The following is a 24877-nucleotide window of genomic DNA, read 5'->3' on the forward strand; positions in this document are numbered from 1 at the left end:
TGCTTATCCATCTACTGCGCCCCCGGTCCTCATCTGTTCCCACCTTCTCATCCTCCCGCCCACCCAGCCTCACCGTGTTCCCCAAGCACCCGACACCGAGGTACCGTGTATCCCTTGCACCTCGTCTCCTCTCCCGCCGTCTTCTGAGCCCTCGCTCGTGGTCCCTCATGCTTTTCTCACCTTTTCCTGCCCACGCCCCTACCCCCTGTTTCTGGGACCCACGCCTGGGCTCTGGCATTTTAGCTGGATCTTTGTTAACAAGTGAGGTGTTACGTATGGGGAAACTGAAGCTCAGGGGGACTTGCCCAAGGTCAGCAACCGCGAGTGGCACGGCCTCCTGGGGCTGGGCTGACCCCAGTCTCACTGGCAGTCTTGGAATAGCTAGCCCGTTGGTGGCGTGGTGATAGTGCCAGGCATGGTGGCATCCATGTAATAGTGGGCCTCCAGCGTAGGGAGTCCTGGGATGAAGCCCCCCAGCTGCCCAGAGCTGCGAAATTGAGGGGTCTGTTGCAGGCTGAGGCGGGGGGCAGGGCGGATACCACCAGTCTGCACTTCTTGTTTATACTACCAGTATATTCCCAGCAGGACCAGAGGCCTGGGGCAAGGAGCATTCTTGCAGAGGAGGCTCCAGTAGGAGAGGTGGCCTCGGGGGTTTTAAGCAAACAGAGGCTCCAGGAAAACCCCTGGGATTGCAGTTTTAGAGCGACAGGCCTGTGAGGGACCTGGGACTCAATCTGATCGAATCTGGGGCCTGACTCGGGAACGTCCGCCCATCCCAAACCGTCACAGGGACCGTGGACAACAGGGCTGATGTTGTACGGGCCTGGGAGCCGCACTTTGACCATCTTCCCGGGAGGGGGGCAGCTCGGGCGGCCATACAAGCCAAGGGCTGCAGTCTGGGCAGCTCCCACGCACAGTCCTGGGGATGGGGTCTGCGATCAGGGCCCAGGCAGGGTCAGCTTCTTCTGAGGCCCGCCCCGTGCTTGGTGTGTAGATGGTCTCCGTCTTCCTGTGTGCTCACTTGGTCTTTGCAGGTGCCCTGATGTCTCTGCCCTAATCTCCTCTTCTAAGGACACCGGTCAGGTTGGAAGACGGCTTAGCCTAGTGGCCTCATTGTAACTTAACCCCCTCTTTACAGGCCATGCCTCCAAATACAGACACGTTCTGAGGTCCTGGGGGTTAGGGCTGAGTGTATGAAGTTTGGGGGACACAGCTGAGCCCTTAACAAGCAACCAGACAGCAGGATGGTCTGCACTTTAGGGAAAAGCATATGAGGAGAGCTGGGTGCTCAGAGGTGAGATGCCCAGGTGGAAAGAGTGGACTGGACAGTGGAGATGGCTTTGCTCTGGGTCCTGAAGGGTGGGAGGAATTCCACTGGCCAGTGAATGGGATCCCAGGCGGAGGGAACCGCAGGGAAAAGACATGGGCGTGTGATTGCTAAGGGGAGGGGCAGCGGGGGTCTGTGGCCTCAGGGATCAGGAGCCTCAGGTGAGACCATAGGCCAGCTCTCAAGGGCCTCACACGCCAGGCATTCTGTGACCCCTCATCAGGCTTATCAACAGTGTGGCCCCGGGGGACCCAGGAAAGCATTCGGCCCCCACTCCAGGCTTTTCCTCTGCTTAAATAGAACGATGAACTCCCCCTAGAATCCACCAAGATGACAAGGAGAGCAAGCTCGGTTTATACCCCTTGTGAGCATTTCTCAGGTGGCTTCTGTCTCCGCCACCCAAGCCACACTTTGTCTCTCCTGAATCTTGATGTCTGATTTATCCTACTGATAGATCCCCCCGAAGCACATTGTTGTGAGTTGTGTTTAATTTTACAGAGGAAAGGCATCACGTAATATACGGTCTTTTGGAATTTACTTTTTTCCCATCGCCGCTAGCAGAGCTGGTATGTGTCGTTCCTTGTAGCTCTTTTTTTAAAAACATATTTTTTATCTGGCTGCGTCGGGTCTCAGGTGCGGCATCGGGACCTTTCGTCGCCATATGGACCTAGTACTTGTGGTACTCGGGCTGCAGAGTGCTAGGGCTCAGTAGCTGTGGTGCGCAGGCTCAGCTGCTCCATGGCACGTGGGATCTTAGTTCCCGCCACCAGGGTTCGAACCTGCGTCCCCTGCATTGCAAGGCGGATTCTTAACCGCTGGGCCACCGGGGAAGTCCCCCTTGTGGCCGTGGTTGAATCATATCAGCCATGGTGAGTAGATCCCATCTGTGTGCCCACACACTGGCTGAGGGGTGTCTGAGCTATTACTAACAGGGCCCCTGCAGGCCGCCCTGTGCGCATGTCCCTGGGCCCCCGTCTGTGTCTCTGGCGTCTGTAGTGAGCCACAGAATTGCTGGTGGCGGTGGGTGAGGACAGAGCTGCTTGCCCCAGTGACTGCGCCCTTGCCGCTCCCCCAGCCCGCAGCGCTGACCTGCGGCCACTCCAGCACTAGGGATCACCCAGAGGTCTTCCTCGCTGCCTGCGGGGCAATGTGAAATGCTTTCTCACCCTGATTTGCATGTCCTTGAAGTCAAGGGGTTGCAATCTCTTCTTGAATTTGCGGGCCAAGCAGGTTTAGTCTTGGGTGAGTTGCCCATTCATTCTTGTCGCCCATTTTCCATCAGGTTGTACGTGGTCGCGTCGTGCCATGGGGAGAGGGTGAGAGCTGCATCCCAGTCCCTGGGCAGGGCCCCAAGGAGGGTGGGTCACATGGGGCTTCAGCCCCATCTTTCATCTTCTTATTGAGCCTTGATTGGGGGGTGGGGGCAGTGGGCAGTCAAGGCGGCCCTTCCTCACCCATCACCGTGCTGGTGTCTCGCACGTGCATCTCAGCTCAGCACCAGGTGGAGGCTGACCATGTCACACGGAGGTTTTGTGTTGAGATTGAGATGGCTGCCGAGTTTCCTGTGGCTGCAGAGGTTCTTGTTCGTATGGTCCTAACAGACATACGACTCCCAAGGCCGCCGTGTATCCAACAGGCTGGTGGTAGCAGTGGGCCGTGACCTTCCAAGTGAGTGCCGGTGTCCACCTCCCGCGGCCCACCTTGCCAGGAGGCAGGCAGCAGCACCCCCAGGACGTAAGGCCCTAGCACCCGGAGGGTGTGGGCCATCGGGGTCATCCCTTCACCCTCCCAGGAGGCCCCCATGCCTCTCTGCTATGAAGACAAACTCAAGGAACTGGGGGTGCTCTAGACTTTATTCCTGGTTTTTCCAGGACAAGAAGATGTGGAATAGAAAGGGGAGAGGCTGTTGCTCCCGTTTCTAACCTGAGCTCCTCATTTTGCTTCTATGAAGCACATCACCCAATCTGTCCACTTCTCCCCGCCTCCACCATCACCTCCTGGTTGGAATCTCCATCTTCAGAGAGCTATCGCCCAACTCCATCAGCCCCTAATACTCTGCCCCACCTCCCCCCGCCAACCACACGACCCCACAAAGCCTGTCCTCTCCGTTGCTTCGACCATGGCATTTCCCTTTGTAAAACCCTCCCTGTTGCTCTGAGAACAAGATGCTAACCGTCCCCCGGTCCTTTGCTGACCGTAACCTGCATCCCGACCCCATCTTCCCCCCTACCCTCACGCGTGACAAGTCCTTCCCACCTCAGAGCCTTTGCCCCGGCTGGTCCCCAACCTGGACGCCCTCTGCTCCTTCCACCCTCGGCTCACGTGCCCGCCGCTCACCAGGGCCTGCTGTGCAGTGTAGACTGCCCGTCCCTCGTTGCCCCTCCCCTTCCGTGGTTTTCTTAGTGTCACTTGCTACTCCAGGGCACGTTCTCTATTTGCTTGCTCATGCAGCCCTGAGGGATGGTGCAGACCCCCACCCAGTTCCTTCTGGAACAGGGGTCAGAGCAGAAGGGCCACAGGGCCACGCTGCTGAGCGATGGTGGGGACCAGGGGTCAGAGCAGAAGGGCCGCAGGGCCACGCTGCTGAGCGATGGTGGGGACCAGGGGTCAGAGCAGAAGGGCCGCAGGGCCACGCTGCTGAGCGATGGTGGGGACCTTGCATAGCCCAGTGTTGTGCAGGCCTCCCCCTAGATGCCACCTCCTCTAGGAGGCCTTCTTTGACCACCTGGCCATGACAGCCGCCCCGCAGGTCACTCCGTCCTGTTGTCTTTACAGCACTTACCGCTTTCAGAAGTGACTGCGTGCTTTGGGAAGGCTGTGTGTGTCTGACATCAGTCCCCGGCCGTGGGGAAGTCCATGGAGCAAGGGCCTGTCAACCATCTTCTCTGTGTGACCCCAGGGCCCGGCGCACAGTAGGTGCTCAGGAAACATGTGGAGACAAGCTTGCTTCCTGGGCAGGCCCGCCCCACTCCGCCCTCCGCGCCCAGCCGCTCTGAGCCCTCCAGGGTCTGGGTCGTCTTCCGGCCCAGGTCTGGGCGCACCACACACGAGGGATGCGCTCTGTCCTCTTTGAGCGAATGCTTTCCGTTTCTGACCCGAAATGCAACCCTGATGGTTCAGTCTTGCCTGCCGTCATTCTGACCTGTCTTAGCCCAGCTTTCTGTTAGCTCTCTTCATTGCTTCAGGTAGAATGAGTGCTATCTAGGTCACTGCCTTGGGGAGACTGCACCCCCCACCAAGGCACGACTCAAGAGGACCTGTTACTCTGTCTGTTCTGGGGAACACAGGTCTCTAGCCCTCCCCACCCCCACCTGCCACTCTGGGGTGAAAGGCAGGGCTCCCCAGATGATCAGTTTGGGACCTCAGCATGCTGTACTCCCTGCATTAGAGGCTCTGAGAAGTCCTGCAGACAAGAGAGCACCTTGAGTAGGCTTCCCTGGGGGTCCCGTCTCCCCAGACCTCGGGCTCATTGACAGTCTTCTGGAACTGCTCTTCCAAGGCACCCACCCCAGGAAACAGTGCTCTGGGGACCCTCATGGATGGGCCATGCTTGTCCCAGGGCTTTCGGACTAACCAGGAATCCACTGAAAGTGCATTCACCCGCCCTCAAGTCCAGCGTCCTTCCCCAAGGGCACAGCAGGGCCATGCCCCAGTGTCTGATGTGGACGTGGACCGTGAGATCCATCCCAGCCAGCATCACTCTCCAAAGTCCCTTAAATCAGCCACAACATTTGGAATCCCTGGTTCTCTCTACACGTACAGGAAACCATTCCTGTGCACGTGTAACATATGTACAGCAGATAGAGTGAAGATGCGCTGTGTGCAAAGGATTCACACAGTATATTTTTCATATTTTTTTAAGATTCCACATATAAGTGAGATCATATAGTATTTGTCTTTCTCTGCACTCACAGTCCATTCAGAATGTTGCAGATGGCAGGAGTTCTTTCTTTTTCTGTGTGGCTGAGTAATATTCTGTTGTATGTATACACGTGTGTGTGTGTATATATATATATTTATATATGTATATATATGGGCTTCCCTGGCGGCTCAGGTAGTAAAGAATCTGCCTGCAGTGCAGGAGACTCGGGTTTGATCCCTGGGTTGGAAGATCCCATAGAGAAGAGAATGGCAATCCACTCCAGTATTCTTTCCTGAATTCCATGGACAGAGGAGCCTGTTGGGCTAGGTCCACAGGGTCGCAAAAGAGTTGGACACGACTAAGTGACTAACACCTTCACTTCTTTTCATGTACACGCACACACCTATATGTACATATGTATCACTTCCCTATCCGTTCGTCTGTCAATAGATCTCAGGATATTTGCATGTCTTGGCTACTGTAAATAATGCTGTGATGAACTTGAGGGTGCAAATATTTCTGAGTTAGCACTTTCATTTTCTTTGGCTATATACCCAGAAGTAGAATTGCTATATGCTAGTTCTATTTTTAATTTTTTAAAAACACATTTGTCTGTGTATTTGGCTGTGCCGGGCCTCACTTGCAGCATGATGCAGGGTCTCTAGTTGTGGCATGTGAACGCTTAGTTGCGCCCCTTGGATCTGGTTCCCTGACCAGGGATGGAACCCAGGCCCTCTGTCTTGGGAGCACTGGGTCTTAGCTGCTGGGTCACCTGGAAGTCTCTGTTTTTAGTTTTCCGAGGACTCTGCACACTCTTACACCAGATTACAGTCCCATCCGTGCAGTATGTAACCTTTACTTCTGCTTTAGGTGCCTTTGGTTGAATTCATGGCACTTAAGTGCTCGTGGGACTCCCCCGCCCCCTGTGTCCACCCCTCATTCATTCATTGGCCCCACAGATATTTACTGGAATCTTCCGTGTGATAAGCGGCTGATGAATCAGCCACCAGGCCTGCCCTCAGGGTGCCCACCATCTGCTGGGCACAGACAGTGAAGTCGGGGCTGAAGTGTGCCCTGGGAGTCTGCTAGAAGAGGGCTGGGCGCCGGGTGGATGGCACCAGGCTGGAGCGTGGAAGGCTGCCCGCAGGGTCACCTAGAGTGGGCCGCCGCCACCCGGGAGAGGAAGGGCGTGGTAGGGAGGCGCAGTCACAGGCGGCCTGCAGGTGTGGCCCCGGCAGAGTGACCTGGGCACTGGCGGGACGCTGGGGGCCGGCAGGGGCAGAAAGGGGCTGGAGACAGGGGTGGGGAGGGGTCCTTCCCACAGGGTCTGCTAGGGGACGGGGGTGGGGAGAGCTCTCTGAAGACCCTCTCTCCCTTGTGTCCAGGGAAGAGGCAGGATGTGGGAATGATCAGATTCTTAGCACATATAGAAATCTGCTAGGAGTCCAGCATTATTGTCAACAAAGAAACGGTGATTTCCTGACATGCGCTCCTGGGGACTGCTGCATTCTTTTTCAAATACTCACGACCTCCTGTTTGGTACACCCCTGCGGAATTTTTCCAGGGAAGGGCACCGGTGACCTAGGACTCAGGCTCTGGGGGCCACCCTCCTCTGCCTACCAGCCGGGCAACATGGATGCGTTTCTGGGCTTCTGCTCCCACCCCATTTCACTGCTTCTCCTCTCAAGTGGTCTAGAGCAGCTCGCCCCTCTCCCCGGGGTGGCCAGGTTTGGGAATCCGCATGCCTTGCACAATGGCTCCGTCTTTCCCCCATCTCGGGCTGGGCGGGTGGATGGAGCCCATGTCTGGTGAGCGGATGACAGCTTGGAGGGGTGATCTGAAGACCTTCCCAGAGAGACACACAGAAGCAAGGGGCGGGCCAGCTCCACTTTCTCTCTGCCATTTCTTAACAATACGCCATCTTGCCAGAGCAAAAGACCTATTCTTTCCCTATTCTTGTTTAGAATGCAGCTAACAAAGGACTTTTTGTCTCGTGTGCATTTTTTTTTTTTTTTTTTGCAAGCCTCAGTTCATCCTGGGTTTTAGTTCTCCTGACACTATTCTTTGAGATGACTCTTTTGTTAAAACGTTCTCTTGCCAGCTTTCCTCTGGTCGACAGACACACTCTCACACTCTCACACGCCTTTACACGCACGTTCATTCATTCAACGGCCGAGGCGTTGCAGATGAGTAGTCTGGGTCCTCTGTGTTGAACTGGTCTTTGAATTCAACACAGAATAAGGATGGTGAAGGTGCTGAGCCACAAGCCACAGAGAGGATGTCAGGAAGTCCTCAGAGGGGACCCCTAGCTGTGCCTTGAGGGAGACGGTAACCACAAACCCTCCTAGGAAGAGCCACTGCTTACCCACCCCTTCCAGGCGTGCTCTTGATTTGGTGGCTGGTGCCTTGGCTTGTTTCATCTTCCTAACACCCTTAGGAGGCAGGTGCTTTATTATTCCCATTTCACAGAGGAGGAAACTGAGGCCTTGAGAGGTCAGACAACTCACCCCAGACCCCACCCCCGGGAAGTGGAGCTGGGATGTCAACCCAGCTGGATCGGCACTCCCCTGCCCCGGGCCCTGCTCTGAGACCACTGGGCAACATGGCCTGTCACCAGCTCAGTGGGAGAGGAAAGATATTTGCAGACTGAAGGCAGAAAGGCTTGGAGGAAGGAAGGAATGCCTTGAGCATTTCTTCTTTTTTTGTAAATGTATTTGTAATTAAACCACAGGAAGATACAGTACGCACGTGTGTGTTAACTGCTCTGTCATATCCGACTCTGTGCGACCCCATGGACTGTAGCCCGCCAGGCTCTTCTGTCCATGGGATTCTCCAGGCAAGAATACTGGAGTGGGTTGCTAATTCCTTCTCCAGGGGATCTTCCCAACCCGGGAATTCCTGCATTGCAGACAGATTCTTTACCATCTGAATGAGTATCAGTCAAGTGTATGGCTATTTTGAATTAGATTCTGATACACCTATGGGCCAGTGTACGGCATTGTACGAGTATTTTAAAAAAACCTCAGGTGTTTGAACAATCTTCTGCAGGTTTGTTGTTGACCCTTGACAAACGGCAGCAGTGTGCTCCAGCCTTGCTCACTGGGAGGAGATGCTTGGTTGCAGTGGAGGCAGGAGAGAAGGGTGGACGCTGGGGACCGGAGATCAGCTCTGTGGGCCTGTCCCATCAGCCAGGCTCAGCCAAGACACGAGCCCCTGAAGCCCCCACTCTTCCGTTCATCCAGGGGTCCCCCAGTTCCTCGGCTCAGAGACAGCCAGGTGTGGCATTCTGAGCCCAGAGAGGGCTGTAAGTGCCATGCCACGGGGCTGGCAGAGGCCACCTTTTTCCATCTGTATGTTTTCCAAATCATCATATATTTCGGCCGGTGTCACTGCAGATTGCTCACTCTCTGACCCATCAGCTTTAAATAGCAAAAGAGAAAAAAAAATACAGTGCACTTTGTGGTTTCCAGTAAGATACCGTAAATACACCCAGATAATATTCCGGTGCAAACCATTTGCAGCGGCTGCGCAGGGCGGTGGAATGGAATCTTTCGGGCAGGCTTGGACACCAGTTCATTTCCTCTGTCCCCGCCGGGATCATTACGGAGCTGGAATGCGGGGAGGGCGTCAGCCGGGCTCCCCGGGTTCATCTCCCTGATAACTCCAGTCTTTACGAAGAACCTCCCAGGGAACTGGGCTTCTCTGAACACAGAGGTTTCGTTTCATCTTCAGGGCAGCTGGGTCATGTCCTCCGGGCGGTTCCCACTTCCTAGGCAGGGAAGCTGAGGCTGGGGAGCCGGAGTCCTTGCTGAGGGTCACCCCGCTGAGTAGGGAGCAGGTAGGAGGGACGAAGAGGCTCCATCATAGCCAAGTTTGGAGCTGAGGCCACCTGGGCTTCTGGCTGGAAAATTACCCGCAGGTGCAGGTGGCCTAGTGGAGGATCCAGAGGCGGCGGCGAGGGCAGGACTCCTGCTGGTAGCCAGCCAGGAGACCCCGCTCCTAACCCTCAGGTCTCGCTGAGTCACTGGTGACCCTGGGCAAGTCTCCCGGCCTCTGTGAAGCTCTGGGTCCAGGAGGAACCTTGGGCTTTATGTCTGTGGTGCTGGGTACTTTTCTCTGGTTCTGAAGACAGAGGGCCCTCTGCCCAGGCCGGGTGGTGGGGCTGGCAGGATCTCCTCCCATGCCTGCTCCCACCGCTGCCCACGCCAGGGCAGGGCTGCCTGACCCTGGTGGCCGGGAGCCCTCTCTCCCTGTGCAGAAGCCCCATCCCAGAGCTCCCTGCCCCTGTCATCTCCCTGTCCTACACTCTGCAGGGCCCTGGGCTGCCTGAGTGATGCGATCTTGCTGTCTGTCCCGCCAGAAGGCAAGGCTTCGCCCAGATCCCTCCATCAGGTTCCTCAGCCCCCAGCATAGTAACCCCCACCCAGGAGGTGCTCAGGAAATAGCTGTGGAGTGAAGGAACAGGGCACTTGGCTTGGTCGGGGGCCAAGGAGAGGCAGGGCGGATGGAGGCTCTTCCTCTGCTCAGGGACCGGAGGGAGGCGGGGTGGTCAAGGCGAGAGGGGGCTGAGTCTGCCCCTGGAGGGGACGGTCAGCGATGGCCAAGCCCTCTGGCCCCATGAGGAAGAATCCGGAAAGAGCCTGGCCAGGGACTGGAGTGGGTGTCCTGACATCAAGGCAGGAGAGAGGGTCAGACTCTGGGGCCAGGCTGACCGGGTTTGGGTCCTTGTCAGAGCACACCACCTCTCTGGGCCTCAGTGTTCACATCTGTAAAATGGAGATAATGACATCACACCCCTCATGGGATGCCAGAATGAGGTGAGTCGATCTGCATTGAGCGTTTAGGAAAGGGCCTGGCGCACAGTAAGCATTCCATGACTTTGCTTTTCTTCTTATGAAGCGGGTGCCAGTGGGTCGCCACCTCGTCCCGTTCCTGCAGCAGTAAAGCAGGCCCCCGGGGACACATGTGTACGTGTGTCCAGGGAGACTCACATACACAGCCTCGGGAAACCGCCCCACCGGAGGGCCTTCCCCAGGCCGAGAGAGGGGTGGTCCCGGGAGCACGCATGTGGTCGGGGTCGGGGGAGTCCTTCGAGGCAGCCCGTGACCTCCGGGTTGGCATCCTGGCTGCCCCTGGGCAAGTCCGCTCCCCGAGCCCTCGTTTCCCACAGACCCAGTCAGGAACTGCTGTTCGCCTGGGCAGGCGGAGGGCGTGGGCGGGCGGCATATAAGGTGGCCTCTCGCGGAGAGTCTGAGGGTTTAAGATTTTGGGACCCTTGTCTACCTTCTTTCTGCCGTCAGCTCTGTTCTCAGCAGCCCGTCCCATCTGAATGGGTCTTATAAGTGATTTATTGATGTTTTAACTGATAACCATTGAATGGCAGAAATAAAGGCATGTTGATTGGGGTTGATGCCTTATGCTAAAGGAATCTCTCTCAACCGTGGGCTTTCCCACGCAGTGAGGAGCCAGGAAGGGAGGAGGGAGCCGGGACTGAGGAAGGACCCTGCCCACTGACCGGGGCCCGGAATCCCAGTCCGGGCTGGTTTGCTTCTCAGAGCCTCAGTCTCCTCCTCCTCAGTAACGTTGTGGAGAATGGTGGCCACCCTCAGGGCCATTGGGAAACAGCCTCAAGTGTGGGTCTGGAACAGAGCAGTTGCTTCACCAAGGTCCCTTCTCTTCTAGCCTCTCCCTGCATCCCCAAAAGCCCCCAAACCCCAGGCCTTGAGCAGACTCTGTGCCGACACCCCGAATGGGGGGACGGGGAGGTCATGCCAAACAGGCGCGGCCCATCCCTGCCCTGCACCTGCTGTGTCAGAGCCTCTCTGGACCCCGAACAGCTGGGTTCCTCGCCCACAGCTGAGCAGAGCTCTTCCCCAAAGTGCCGAGCCAGTAATAAGTGCTCAACGAAGTGCCCTCGGCTTCTGGCCGCTGTTGGGAGCCTGCCTTCATTCATTCACTAAACAGATGACGTACTGAGCACCCGCTCTGCGGCAGGCCCTCGGGACACGACACGGCACTGCCTTGCAGGGGGTGAAGCTCAGAGCCAGCGGGAGTGGTCGGTGCGGCACGAGCAACAGCCAGCAGAGGAGTCTGACACGGCAGGAGGGCGATGGAGAATGCCGAGGTGGGGAAGTTTCTCCCTGTTCCTCCCAGGAGGCCTGGGATTCCATCTGTTACAATTATAATTCTCACCTCCGCTTATTCATGCACCGGCCATGGGCCAGGTGGGTGAGACTCACAGATACAGAAATGGAGGTTCAGAGAGGCTCAGTGACGTGCCCAGGGTCACCCAGCTTCTGGCAGGGTGGAGTTGCTCATTCATTCAGCCCTCCATCACGCGCCGTCATGGCGGCTGTCAACAGTTGGAGCCAAACAGGCTGGGAACCCCGAGTCTGGCCGGGCAGCCGGACAGTGGGTCATTCCCACACACTGGCCTCTGCATGAGGCGGCCATGCCCTTCAGCCCTGGTGGTCCAGTGGCTAAGACCCTGCCCTCCCAATGCAGGAGGCCTGGGTTTGATCCCTGGTCAGAGAGCTAAGAGCCCACCGCAACTAAGAGTTTGCATGCCACAGCTCAAGTTTCCGCATGCTTGAGCTGAAAGCCAGCACAGCCAAATACGTATATTCTCTTAAGAAAGATCTTTAATAAGAGTCACAGCAGCGGTATCAACTGTTTACGGAACAGTCACTCCATGCCGGGAGCAGTGAGTCAGCCTCCTGCCAGCCCATGACTCACAGATGCTCTTACACCCATTTCACAGAGGGAGCAATAGAGGCCTCGACAGGTGAATGGGCTTGACAAGAGTTACACAGCCAGCCCCCTGCCCAGGGGAGCTTCCCTGGTGGTCAGTGAGGAAAGGGAAGTAGTGGGGCTGGGCAGTCCTAGTCTCATACTGGTGGGCAAGGTCTAGGCCAAGGTCAGTGGCAGGAGTCAGCAGCAGCCCTTCCGCATCTGGACCTGAGCAACCGGTTCCTGGGTCCTGGGAGCTCGGAAGCTAAGAGTAATGGTCCCTTTGTTTCCCAGGGGCCGTGGGTGCAGAGGTGAGGGCCAGCTTGGGGGCTGGGGGGAGAGGGGAGGCCATGGCCCATGATAGACTTCACCCTGGTCAGGGGCTGACCTTGAACTCAGGGGAGCTGTGTGTGTGCAGGGGTAGCTGCCCTTCTCCCACGCATCTGGGATATGCTGGGGGATCCCGGTGGGAACAGAAGCCATCAGCATCGCTGTTGGGTTTGGGTAGGTGTTCTCCCTGAGCGTCTGGGTTGCCATGTGTTACACAGGGGCCTCAGAGGCCCGGGAACCTGAGTGGGAGAGCCCCGCCCCGTCCCAGCCCCGCCCACTGAGTGGGAGAGCCCCGCCCCTGTCCCCAGCCATACCCTGCCCCAGGGATGAGCCTGGGGAGCAGGGCAGGTCTCAAGTGGCAGGCCAGGGCGCCACCCCTCCTCAAGTTGCTGCTCTGCTCTGGGGCAAATAAATGAGACACAGTGTCCACTCACCTGCCGAGGCCACCAGCCGGGCCTCCGCACTTTGTGGTCATCTGATCACCAGGGACAGTACCTGGTCTGCACAGCTCATCACTGCCGCCCTACCAGTTGGGTGGCCTGAACGAGCCAGACTTTTCTCTCGGCCCCAGTTTCTTCAACAAATGAAGACTCCTTCTTACCTCACAGCCTTCTCCTATGGGACTGTTAACTACCATCATCAGTAGGAATAGTAATCAATTTGATACCCGGGGTCAGTTTCTCATGCAGGGCTTCCCTGGTGGCTCAGATGGTAAAGGCTCTTACCTGCAATGCAGGAGAGCTGGGTTTGAACCCTGGGTTGGGAAGACCCCCTGGAGAAGGAAATGGCAACGCACTGCAGTATTCTTGCAGAGGAACCTGGTGGGCTGCAGTCCATGGGGTCTCAAAGAGTCAAACGTGACTAACACACACTTTCTTTCTCATGCCAGGCTCTTTGCTAAATTCTTTGTTAATTCTGCCAAGTCCTGTCAACCTCCCTGACAAAGTGGGTGGTCGTTCTCCTATTTGGTAGTGAAGGCACTGGAGCACAGAGCAGTTAGGTGACCCGGCTGAGGCCACACAGCCAGAAAGTGGCGGAACGGGGCTCTCCTCCCCGTCTCACTCTCTGTGTTCCCTCCACCTGGCGATTCTCTGCTGTCTGTGCGGCTCTGACCTCGCTGTCATCTGTCTGTTCCTGTGGGTTGTTTCCTTGTGGGTCTGGTGCTCGGTAGCGTGAGCTAGAGCTTGAGCCTCAGGACGAGGAGGACCTTGCCTGCGTTGCAGCCACTGCGTGGCCGAGCTGGGGTCTGGACTTGGGTGTTCGCGCTCTGGAGCCCCTGTGTGAGCAGAGCTGTTGTAGAATGCCAGGGTCTGGCTGTGGCGCAGTGAAGCAGTGGGTCCGGCAGGTGGACAGGTCTACGTGTCTGCAGGGTTGGTGGAGCAGGGGCCGGCGGGGGAAGGTGGCTGGGGGGCAGGGTGCTCATGTCCTGGCAGCCTGGGTGGGGGCTGTGCAGTGAAGCGGGGCGGGGTGCGTGAGAAAAGGCCTGCCTGAGTCAGATGACAGTGACCCGGGGCTTGAAGCATCTTGGGGGTCGCTGCCTCCTCCACCTCCCTGGCCCCCGCTTCAGCCACCGTCACCCCCCTCCCAGACCCTGAAATGCTTCTCTGCCCGCAAAGCCTCTTCCTCCAGGGGCTTCCCTGACCCCCACCCATTCTGGCTCTGAGTGCCCACGCCACATGCAGGGCCTGGGATCCTGTCCTTCCTGGGCAGATGGTGCTGCTCTCAGACCCAGAGGGGCCGGGAGGCTGTGTCACCAGCCCGAGTGACTCCCCACTTGGTTCTGTCTCCCGCCCCCCAGCTATGCAGGACCCTTGCGCCCCGCTGACCACCCCAGCGCCCTCCTGCTGGGCCCATGTACCTCCTTCCACGGGGCCTCCAGCCATCCTCCCGGCCAGGCCCCGTCTCCACGTAGCTGGGAAAGCGTATGGGGAAGCGACCCCTCAGCGCTGGGTCTTGGCCTCCCCCCTGTAAGGTGGGGACCCCGCCACAGTGCCTTTCTCATGGGGACCCCAGGGAACAAGAGGTCAGAGTTTAGAACAGTGTCTGAAGGTGGAGCCCATATGCTGTGCAATTGATTCAAGCCTGCGAGAGTGAACGGAGAGTGAGGACTCGATGCCACTTTGAGTGGGGTCCCCAGGACCCCGCTTCCCAATGCCGGCCTGTCCTCCCGTCCCTGCGGGCGGTCCCTCTCCCCTCCCCCAGCTCTGATATCTGTGTCAGACGGAGGCTGAGGACGCAGGTCCCAGCCTTGTCTGCACGTGCTCACAGTCTCGTGGGCTGGACCTCTGGACCGCAGGTGACCTGAGCGCAGCAGGAGCAAGACCCCGAGCACAGGAGCTGCTGTTCAGGCAGGTGCCATGGGCCAGGTGGGCGCCCAGAGCTGCGGACAGACTCTCATCTCTCTCTCTGTTTTTAATCCTTACTTATTTTTTGACTGAAAATTTTGCTTTTCTTATATTTGGTAGAGTTATTAAGTAGTTCTATTTAAACATTATTGTTCAAAAAATAACAGTAAAACATATATTGAAGCGTAAGGATGCATGTGCACACCGCATTTTGCAAAAGGTCCTTTTATTAGTTACCTGAAGGCTCAAAGTGGCAAAGAGCTGTCACTCTCCGTTCATGTTCGCAGGCTTGACCCAGTTTCATAGCAGGTGTTCGCCACCATCAGACACCGGTAAAAAACCCTGATCTCCTATTCCCTGGGGTCCCCACTTTATGGGGGGAGGCCGAGACCCAGGGAAGGGTGGCAGCAGCTGAAAGTACTAGAGCAGAGACTGATGCTTTGTGGTTTTGGCCCAGGCTTGTGGCTCCAGAGCCTTTGCACACTGTGGGTGTTCAAAGTGCTGCTTGATGGTTGCCAGGGCCTCGTGTGTGTGTGTGTGTGCACGCAGCCACATCAGTGTGGAGTGTGGGTGGTAATTGGTATGCTGGGGGGGTCCCTCCTCTGACGTCACAGGGGCCAGGCAACCAGGTGCCCCTCTCCTGCGCTGCCCCCGTCCACTCCCCAGGGTGTTCAGTGACTGGGGATTGAACTGGGGTGCACGTGATGGGGGGGCTCTGGGGGCCAGGGACGGGCGCTGGGTTGGTCTTGGTGGACCCCAGCGGAGCTCAGCCTGCCTCCTCACCCTGGACACCCAGACCTGAGCCCAGTGTTCCCGCTCTTGTCCCCGCAGGGAGCCGGGAGGCCGCCTTCACCTACGCCATCATCGCCGCGGGCGTGGCCCACGCCATCACGGCGGCCTGCACGCAGGGCAACCTGAGCGACTGCGGCTGCGACAAGGAGAAGCAGGGCCAGTACCACCGGGACGAGGGCTGGAAGTGGGGTGGCTGCTCTGCCGACATCCGCTATGGCATCGGCTTCGCCAAGGTCTTTGTGGATGCCCGGGAGATCAAGCAGAACGCCCGGACTCTCATGAACTTACACAATAACGAGGCAGGCCGGAAGGTAGGTGGCCGGGGGGGTGCCAGGCGGCCCTGGCGCAGGCGCCGCGAGACGGCGTCTTCGTTAACGGCTGGGGTTGGGGGTCTGGCGATGGGGCACGGGGCTCTGCCCTTGCCTGGTTCGCCTGGAGTCCATGGTCCATTCGCTGCCGGTCGGGGGTCCTGTGTGGTATGATGCTGGTCAGTTACCGACAAGGCAGAGTAATTGTGTCCCTGTTAGAACATTGTAACCCAGCAAGATGGGACGAGGGGTGGATATGAACTCTAGTCCTGGGATCCACAAAATCAGCTGTAAAAACTCAGATTGTGGGCTGGGGGGGCCTCGGGAGTCGAGATGAGTTCAGTAGAAGTCATCCCCCTGGGGTACATGCCAGGGCTGCTAACACATCCTTGGTCAGCTTAACCAAGATCTGGAGCTGAAAAGGATGGACGGGACCACCCCCTCTTCACTGTCTCCTCATGCCCTCTGAGAGTCTGGGCTCAGCTTGGAAGATGGTCCGGGGTGTCCCAGAGTGGCTGCCACCTCTGCCTTTAGACCCAGATTTTCAAGCACAAGCACTTCATTTTTTTGCTGGTTTTTAAAACTGGTCGTCACCAGTGACTCTTGAAAAATGTGCAAGAGGGAAAAGAGAAAGAAGGTTACTCTAGGGGCTCAAACACATGTCCTGGCGAGGGGGCCTGGCGCTGCCTCTTTGGCTGCCAGGGCTCCTTGCTTTGCTCGAGCGTGTCTGGGGGCCAGCGGTCTTCTCCCTTCATCCTCACGGCATCCCTGTGAACGGTAGCACTGTTACCCCATTTTGCAGATTGAGAAATTGAGGCACAGAGGGGTTGACTGACGTGCTATTCAGGGTTAAAGCCAGAATGTGAAGCCTGGAGTCTGGCTGGCGGGTTGGCCCTCTGCACAGCGTGGGCCGGCAGTGGGCCCCCTGGGTTCTGATCATGGCTCTTGCCGCTCTCCTCCTCCCGGGAAGGAAGCAGGGCTGGCGCGAGTGTCCTCGGTCCAGGGTGAGGAGGGACGGGGAGGGGGCAGGGGAGCCCTTCCCAGGGCCTGGCACACGGCTGGCCCTCAGCACAGGGTGGGTGTGACCGCAGACGGTGCGTATGTGTGGCGTAGGAGGGAGCTGTCTGGTACCGATGTTGGGGGTGGCCTGCCCGTCTCAGAGGGGAGCCGGGCTCCCTGCAGGCGGACAGGGGAGAGGCACCAGCGGCCGTCTGTCCCTCCCGCTGTGTCAGAGCCTCCCGGCTGGCCGTGGTGAGTCACCGCGCAGGTGGTGATGGTGGGGCAGGGGTTGGACTGAAGGCCCTGCCGGTCCAGCCCTGTGCCGGGAGCGCCTGCCCAGGGCAGTCTGCCCACCCGCTTGCTACGGTCGGAGCACTCCTTAGGGCTGAGGTCACGGGCTCCCTCCTAACCTGGAAGCTCCCGTCCCTGGGGGTGGACAGCTCCACTCTGGTTTGAGAGGACACTTGAGGGTGGCCTCCTGGATGGCCGTTCAGCCAGACGCTGTATTTTCCAGAGCAAAGAGGCTGAATCTGGGGCTCCCCAATGCACACTGATCCACCCCCAGCGCAGCTGCTCTGTGGTTTGGGGGTGCAAGCCGAGGCCCGGAGCGGGTCCTGACTAGCCTTCAGCTACCCGGGGCAATGGCCACACCACTCGGTCGGAGCACAGCAGGAAGGGGGTCTCCCTGCCTGGCTCCTCACCCCCAGAACCGAGGCACCCCAACTGACCGGACCCAGATCCCAGCGGCCAGGAGCAGGGCCTAGCCCCAGGCAGCCGAGGCTCAGCCTGGGGCCCACCCCTCTGGGGGCCTCAGTGTCCTCATCTGTCACACGGGTGATGAGCCTCCGTTTGCTCCGGGGCTTGGCGGGGGCGCAGTTGGGGGATGCCGGGGACCATGCAGCCTGTAGGCATGGGACCCTGCACCAGAAACTCTGCCCACCCCAGGCTTCCGTGGGCCCCAGGTGCAGTGGGGCTGGAGGTCTTGGTGAGCTGGAAGTCCTGCTGAGCGTCTTGGAAGGAGGCACAGATGTGTTTATCGCCGGCTCCCTCCCCCTGCTGAGAGGAGACAAGACTCAACCTGACCACGGGGCTCTGGGCTTGCTGGCAGCCTGCGCGAGAGAAAGGGGGGAGGGGGGCGGGGTGTGCGTCCCGGGGGCCGGGGTGGTGGCAGACCCCACGAGGGGTGGCCCTGGGGCTGCAGGGGCGCACCCGACCCAGCTGACTGATGACGAATAACGCGCAGGGACCACCCTGTCTCCAGTTTGCTCCGGGGGGGCGCCGAGCCAGGCTTTTACCTGCAGATGTGTCCGAGGGGCTGCGCTGGGAGGGCGGTGGGCACCCCTGCAGCCATGACCTGCTGTCCCGAGCAATCGTGTGGTCAGCAGTGTTGAATCAGAGCGAGAAGACAGAGCCAGCAGATCCTTTGGAGATGTGATGTTCCAATCAGAGTCGCTGTTGGAATTTTGTTGTTCAGTCGCCAAGTTGTGACCAATACTCTGTGACCCCATGGACTGCAGCACGCCAGGCTTCCCTGTCCTTCACCATCTCCTGGAGCTTACTCAAACCCATGTCCATTTAGTTGGTGATGCCATCCAACCATCTCATCTTCTGTCGTCCCTTCTTTTGCCTTCAAGTTTTCCCAGCACCAGGACCCATATTTTGGAATTTTAGGGTCACCGTATTTTGGGGTTGAAATCACAGACTGTTGAGGTTGGGGCTGTAGAATGTTAATGTTTACACTTTCACACTTTAGGTTTGAAATCAAGGTCTTTGGGAGGGAGCGAGGCGTCCGAAGCGGTGGGTTGGAATCCCTGGACGGTGTTGGGATCTTTGCGGCTTTGCGTCATCTCTTTCCCACCTTTGGGGCTGTGAGGGGATGAGCTCACCACTCCTTTTGCCCTCAAGGTGCTCAGTCTAGTGAGAGAGGCGGGTAGAGGAGCAAAAATGATAATTCGGGACTGAACAGTGCAGGAGACACGCAGCTGTTCAGGAGGCTCGTAGGGGCTCAGAGGCGGGAGCAGTTTCTTCTTGGACAAGTCCAGACACCTCTGGGGCAAAAAGGAGGGACCCTTGAGCAGGGCTTTGAAGGATACCTAGGAGTCCTCCACGTGGACAAGGCAGGCGGGAGGGAGGGAGTTCAGGAAAAGTCACGGCCGCTGTAAAAGCATGGTGTTGGTCGCTCAGTCGTGTCCAGCTCTTTGTGACCTCATGGACTGTAGCCCCCCAGGCTCTTCTGTCCGTGGAATTCTCCAGGCAAGAATACTGGAGTGGGTTGCCATGCCCTCCTCCAGGGGATCTTCCCAACCCAGCTATTGAACCTGGGTCTCCTGAGTTACAGGCAGATTCTTTACCATCCGAGCCACCAGGAAAGCTCTACAGGGGCATGAAGTCCTACAAAAGCATGGGCCCTTGGGGCAGACTGCATATACGTGGGGAGAGGGGCCCGTGGGTGACGGGGCTGCAGAGGGGGCTGGGGTCAAGTGTAGGCCCAGGAGAAAGCATCCCCCCTGGGCTGGCGGTTCTTGCAGAGGCTTTGCAGGAAGGGTGCCGGGGGCAGGTCTCTGGGACCAGGTGGGGAGCAGAGTGCAGGGGGTAGGGTGGCAGCGGGTGCCCCAGCCCTGCAAAGCCCATGGGTGGGCAGGGGGCACTGCCATTTAGGGGCCAGAGTGGGCAGGAACCCAGCTTGGGTTGTATCTGGGGTGGGTGGGTAGGAGCCCACCTCCCTGCGGTCAGGCCCTGGGGCGGGTGGAGACTGGACATGAGGGGTGATGGTTATGAGGGTGCACTTGGGCTTGGGAGTGGGGGGCCCCATGAGTAGCAGGTGGGGAAGCCCAGGGACCACGCGTGCCTGGAGGGGGGTCCTGGTTGGAGCCACTTCTGGAAGCCACCAATGGGAGGTGAGAGCCGACGCCCTGGGGTAGTAGCAGGACAGGCTAGCCTGAAGATTGTACTGGGAAGGCCCAGAGCCGGGCTCAGCCCTGGGGAAACAAGCACTGGGGCAGGAACGTATGGGCCGCAGAAGACGGGGAGGTGGGCCTTGTGGATTGTCCCTGATCCCTGCGCTTGGAGCTGGCTTTCTGCTGGGGGCCTGGGGGTCAGTCTCTGCGCCTCCATGACGCTCCTGCACCGGGCTGGGCTTGCCTTCGAGGCCTCACTGGACATTATGCGCCATGCATGCAGAGGAGCTCTGGAGGCCCTTCCTGGGCACGCGGTGCCTGAGCCCCGTGGAGGCAGCCCTGGGGATGGGGGCCCAGCTGGGATGGGGCTGGCCCCGCTGGAATGTGCCGCTTGCTCCAAGGAAGGTGAGCTCAGGGAGATGGAATTCCACCCTAACGGGAGTCACCTCCCAGTCCCTGCCCAGCCCCTGCCCGCCGAGGGTGCCGGTCTTGTCCCTTCCTGCCCTGCCCCGTCTGGTCTGGGTGCTCCCAGGAGCGGGCTTCCCACCCTGCCCTAAGGCCTGGGAGCCAGGGAATGGCAGGGCGCTGGCCTCAGGTGGCTGGGGCGGGGCCCAGATAAGGCTGCTTAGCTATGCTCCCCTCTGCTGTCCTGAGGGCCACTTGCATATTTGATCAGATGGAGTGGTCAGGTGGCACGCCGAGGGCCTGAGCCCAGCCAGGTCCCACCTGCCCCGGAGCCGGCCAGCCGCCCAGGCTGCGCTCTGGGGAGGCCTCCGAGGGCCTCCGTGTCCTTCCTGGCTCCAGGTCTGGTGCCCCCGTGGGTTCTTCCCTTTCCAGATGTGACGGCTTCCAGATGTGAGGGAGGTGGACCAAGGGTGGCTGTGGGCAAACCCCGACCCTCCAGGGCTTCCATGTCCTCCATGGTGGGACCTTGAGTGTCAGAAGGGTCTTCTAGTTCTGACGTGAGGGGATGGGAGGAGTACAAGGTGCTTAGGACCGACTGGACACCAGCCGTGTCCCTGGCCGTATGCTCTGGAAGTCCGCCAAGCTTGTGTTCCTGCCGCAGGGCCTTGGCACGTGCTGTTTCCCTGGTCTGGAATGCCCTTCCCTCAAACGTCTGCGTAGCTAATTCTTGCTGGTCTCTGCTCAGAGGCCCCCTTCCCTGGGAATCCCTCCCTGACTTTCCACCCGTCTGTCCACCTCAGCTCTGTTCACTGTCCTGCTTTATTTTCTTTGTCACTCTTACCGCCGTGTGAAGTCATCTTATTCACACATCTCTCTACGTCTCTGCTCGGGGCTTCCCTGAATGGCTCAGCGGGTAAAGAATCTGCCTGCAACGCAGGAGACACAGGAGACGTGGGTTTGATCCCCTGGGTCAGGAAGATCCCCTGGAGGAGGAAATGGCAACCCACGCCAGTATTCTTGCCTGAAAAATCCTCTGGACAGAGGAGCCTGGTGGGCTATGGTCCAGAGGTGTGCAAAGAGTCAGACACAACTGAGTGATGAAGCACACACTTAATGTGTCTGTCCCCCGTCTCCTCCCACTACAACATCAGCACCGCAAGGGCTGGGCGGCCTGAGTTTGCAGCTGTCTCCTCCGTGCCTAGAACGGGGCCTGGCATACAGTAAGTGCTCAGGCAGTGTGTGTGGACTGACGAGTGACGTGCCAGGCATCTCCTCTCACCTGGGGGGATTTCCCAGGCGTAGGGTTGCCAGATAAAGAACAGGCCTCCCAGTCCAATTCGAGATACTGAAGGGTTTTTTAGTACGAATGTGTCTCCAGTGTTGTGTGGGGCATTTTTAGAGCAAACATGTATTCATTGCGTATCTCACAGTAAAACGTCAATGAATTTCTTGCGTTTTTACATTAAAATGTTTATGTTGAGATGTCAACCCACGTGCGGTTGTAAGAATTCAGAAGGCTCCTGCGTGCCCTTTGCTCGGTGTTCCCCGGCAGCTCGTAAAATTAACACGGCATCCCAGCCGGGTGTGGGTCGGCACGGTCAGGACACGGAACGTTCCGTGGTGAGGATTCCTGCGCTTCCCTTTGGCAGCCGGAGCTGCTTCCCTCCCTCCTTGTACCCTCCTCAGCCCTTGTTGTTCAGTCATGTCCCTGTCTTTACCTAAGTGGACTGCAGCACACCAGCCTTCCCTGTTCTCCGCTGTCTTCCAGAGTTTGCTCAAGCTCATGTCTGTGGAGTCGATGATGCCATCCAGCCATCTCATCCTCTGTCTCCCTCTTCTCCTCCAACCTTCAGTCTTTCTCAGGATCAGGGTCTTTTACAGTGAGTCAGCTCTTCGCATCAGGTGGCCAGAGGATTAGAGCTTCAGCATCAGTCCTTCCAATGAACACCCAGGACTGATCTCCTTTAGGATGGACTGGTTGGATCTCCTTGCAGTCCAAAGGACTCTCAAGAGTCTTCTCCAACACCACAGTTCAAAAGCATCAATTCTTCCGCACTCAGCCTTCTTCATGGCCTTCCTAGCCCCTGGCAGCCACTAATCTCTTGTCCATTTCCACATTTTATCATTTCAAGGTTGTTATATAAGTGGAATCACACAGTAGGTAACCAGTTGGCATCGGCTTTTTTCACTCAGCATAATCGCCTCATGATTCATTCAACTTGTTACGTCGATGGAGAGTTTGTTCCTTTCTTTGACGGAGTGTGGTTTCACGGTACGGAGCCCTTCCCCCGTCCAGGGCTGTCTGGGTAGTTTCCGGGCGGGGGCTGTGGCGCACGAGGCGGCTGTGAATGCTGGTGGACAGGTTTCGGTGTGAACGCACGGTTCCAGGTCTCCGGGGTCGGTGCCGTGGCTGTGTGTTGAGCCTTGTGAGGAAGGGCCACACTCGCGCAGAGCGGCTGCGTGGTCTCGCAGAGCGGTCCAGGTGGCCGCCGGTGCTGTGCCAGGGAGCGTGTTTGACTGCATCCTCTCCAGCACTGGGAGTTGTCTCTGGCCTTCGGTTTTGCTGTTTGAGAGGTGGGTGCAGGTCCTCACTGTGGTTTCAACGACTGTTTCCCTCGTCGCTAGTGATGTGGACCGTCTTTCCACGTGTGTATTTGCCAAATGAGCATGCTCTCCCCAGGAATGTCTCTTCGTGCCTCATGCCCGTTTCTGATTCGATTGGGTTTCTTGCTGCTGAGTTTTGAGAATTGCTTGTATGTTCTGGATGTTAGTCTGTCAGATGCACAGTTTGCGGTGCCCCCTGCTCTGGTTTATGCTTGTCCCTTCCTCCTTTTCGTAGATTCTTTTGCAGAGCAGATGTTTTTAATTTTAATAAGGTCTAATTTATCAGTTCTCCCTTTTACGAATAGTGCTTTTGTGCGGAGAACTCTCTGCTGAGCTCTCGGTCCCGAAAATTTTACTGTTTTTTTCCTCTAAAAGCTTTGTAGTTTTACATTTGAATCTGCCTTTTGCAGGGGGCCTTCCTTGGTGGGCTCAGATGGTGAAGAATCTGCCTTGCAGTGCAGGAGACCCAGGTTCGATCCCTGGGTTGGGAAGACCACCTGGAGAAGGGAATGACTACCCTCTCCAGGTTTCTTGCCTGGGAAATCCCATGGACAGAGGAGCCTGGCGGGTTACAGTCCATGGGGTCACAGAGAGTCAGACACGACTGAGCGACTTAACATACACACATAGCTTTAAATATTTATAACGTATCTGTTACAAAGTAAAACTCAAAAACCGAAGCCCCTACTCTGGTCCCCAGCCTCTACTGCCCTGGTCTCCAGACGGCACTGAGAACTGTGCCCGTTTAATAAATGAGAGACCCATCACAGAGACCGTGCCGAGGCCACAGGCAGCAGGGGTGAGGGGCAGGATGTGCGCCCAGGCCCAGCTCAGCACCCCCTTGCTGTGTCGACCCCTCCCCACCCCGTGACCGGCCGAAGCAGGGGGTGGGCTGGACGGGTTGCTGCCGTGGGGCTGGGAGGTCCCTGGGGACAGCCCGCAGGGATGGCCAGGCCGGGACGTGCAGGCCCAGAGGAAGGAGTCAGGCAGGTCCAGAGCGGAAGCCGCGAGGAGGGGCTGGAACAGAGCCCGCAGGGGCCCGGGGGGAGGATGCCTGGGAGGGAGGCTTTTTTTCCAGTTCTCCGTGGTGACACAGTGAGGGCAGGGCACAGCCAGGTCCGGTGGGTGATGCTGCCGTGGCGATAGCAGTGGGAGGGGCAGGGAGGCGATGGGGGGCGGGGGCAGCCCCAGTCCTTCCCCGGAGAAGGGAGATGTCTCCGGGACCCCAGCTCCACGGGGCCTGGTCCTCAGCACCCCGCTTAGCCCTGGGTTGCTGAGACCCCCACTCCCAGCCCAGTCCGGGTAGGCACAGGCAGGCCCAGAGGTCTTGGGAGGAGCTTAGGACCTCAGCCTGAGGCGGGTGACCTTGGGAAGGCTGTCACTGTCCCCCGGTCAGCGAGGGGCCCGGGGTGGGGGTGTGGGGAAGCAGGCGGCAGGACCACCAGACAGAGGAGGCTGGGAGGAGGCTGCCGGTCGCAGCTCTGATGATGGGATGAGCCGGAAGGCAGGTGCCTGGTTGCTGGGAGAAGGTGGGGGCCGGGTTCTGAGTTCTCACCAACTTCATCCCCACGGGTCCCGTGAGGCTGCCATTCTCCGTTGCCGTCTCCATCTTACAAATGGGGAAACAGGGGCTCAGAGAGATCAAGACACAACCCAGGCCACATAGCAGGCATGCACTGCCTTGGCTCTGGATCCGGCTTTTAACCTCTCACAGCGTCTCCTGCCCCAGGACCTCTTGGACCTAGGCACGTTTCTCCCCATTTCTTCCATCCCATGGTTCCAAGACGTTATCCTGAGATTCTCCAGCACCCTGTTTGGGGCACCTCAGATGCTCTGGGGCCCCCACCCCCCCCAGAAGGCCCCAGTGTCTGAGGTTTGGGGCTCGTAGGTTATTCGGGCACCTCCTGTCCTCTCCTGTCCTGGCCGCTGCAGCGCTAGGGCAGCCTTGCCTTTGTCCTGGGAGAGGACTCTCCTGGGCCCTGTGGAGAGGAAGTTGCGCCCGTTGTTCATCGCCAGCAGGAGAGGGGCCTGGGCCATCCTGGGGGTGCAGGAGCTGGACGAGGAGGTGCCAGGGGTACCCAGGCCCGTGCCGGGACTCGGCACACCTCCTGCCATCGTGGGACCTCTGGGCTGGCTCAGCCTAGGGAAGCTGGCCGGGGACCCCCATCCTGTCCCCCTGCCGACTCCTCTCGTCTCTCTGGGCAGGCATGAGAACCACCTCAGCACCTCCCAGAGCCCACCCTGGAGGCCGGCGCCCAGTGGGTGTGCTCAGCAAGGTG

The 24877-nt window shown here is 58.3% G+C and overlaps 1 protein-coding gene across 2 annotated transcripts in view; it reads left to right on the forward strand.

Moving 5' to 3' along the window:
• WNT7A (Wnt family member 7A) overlaps nucleotides 1-24877 on the forward strand; it is a 63305-nt gene that overhangs the window by 5975 nt on the left and 32453 nt on the right. For both annotated transcript variants that reach the window (XM_055557610.1, XM_055557609.1), the window contains one exon: nucleotides 15425-15696. In XM_055557610.1, coding sequence (XP_055413585.1) covers nucleotides 15425-15696 — 272 coding nt within the window. The remainder of the gene's footprint in view (nucleotides 1-15424; nucleotides 15697-24877) is intronic.

The sequence above is a fragment of the Bubalus kerabau genome, chromosome 20 (assembly GCF_029407905.1).
Source record: "Bubalus kerabau isolate K-KA32 ecotype Philippines breed swamp buffalo chromosome 20, PCC_UOA_SB_1v2, whole genome shotgun sequence".
Classification (NCBI taxonomy): domain Eukaryota; kingdom Metazoa; phylum Chordata; class Mammalia; order Artiodactyla; family Bovidae; genus Bubalus; species Bubalus kerabau.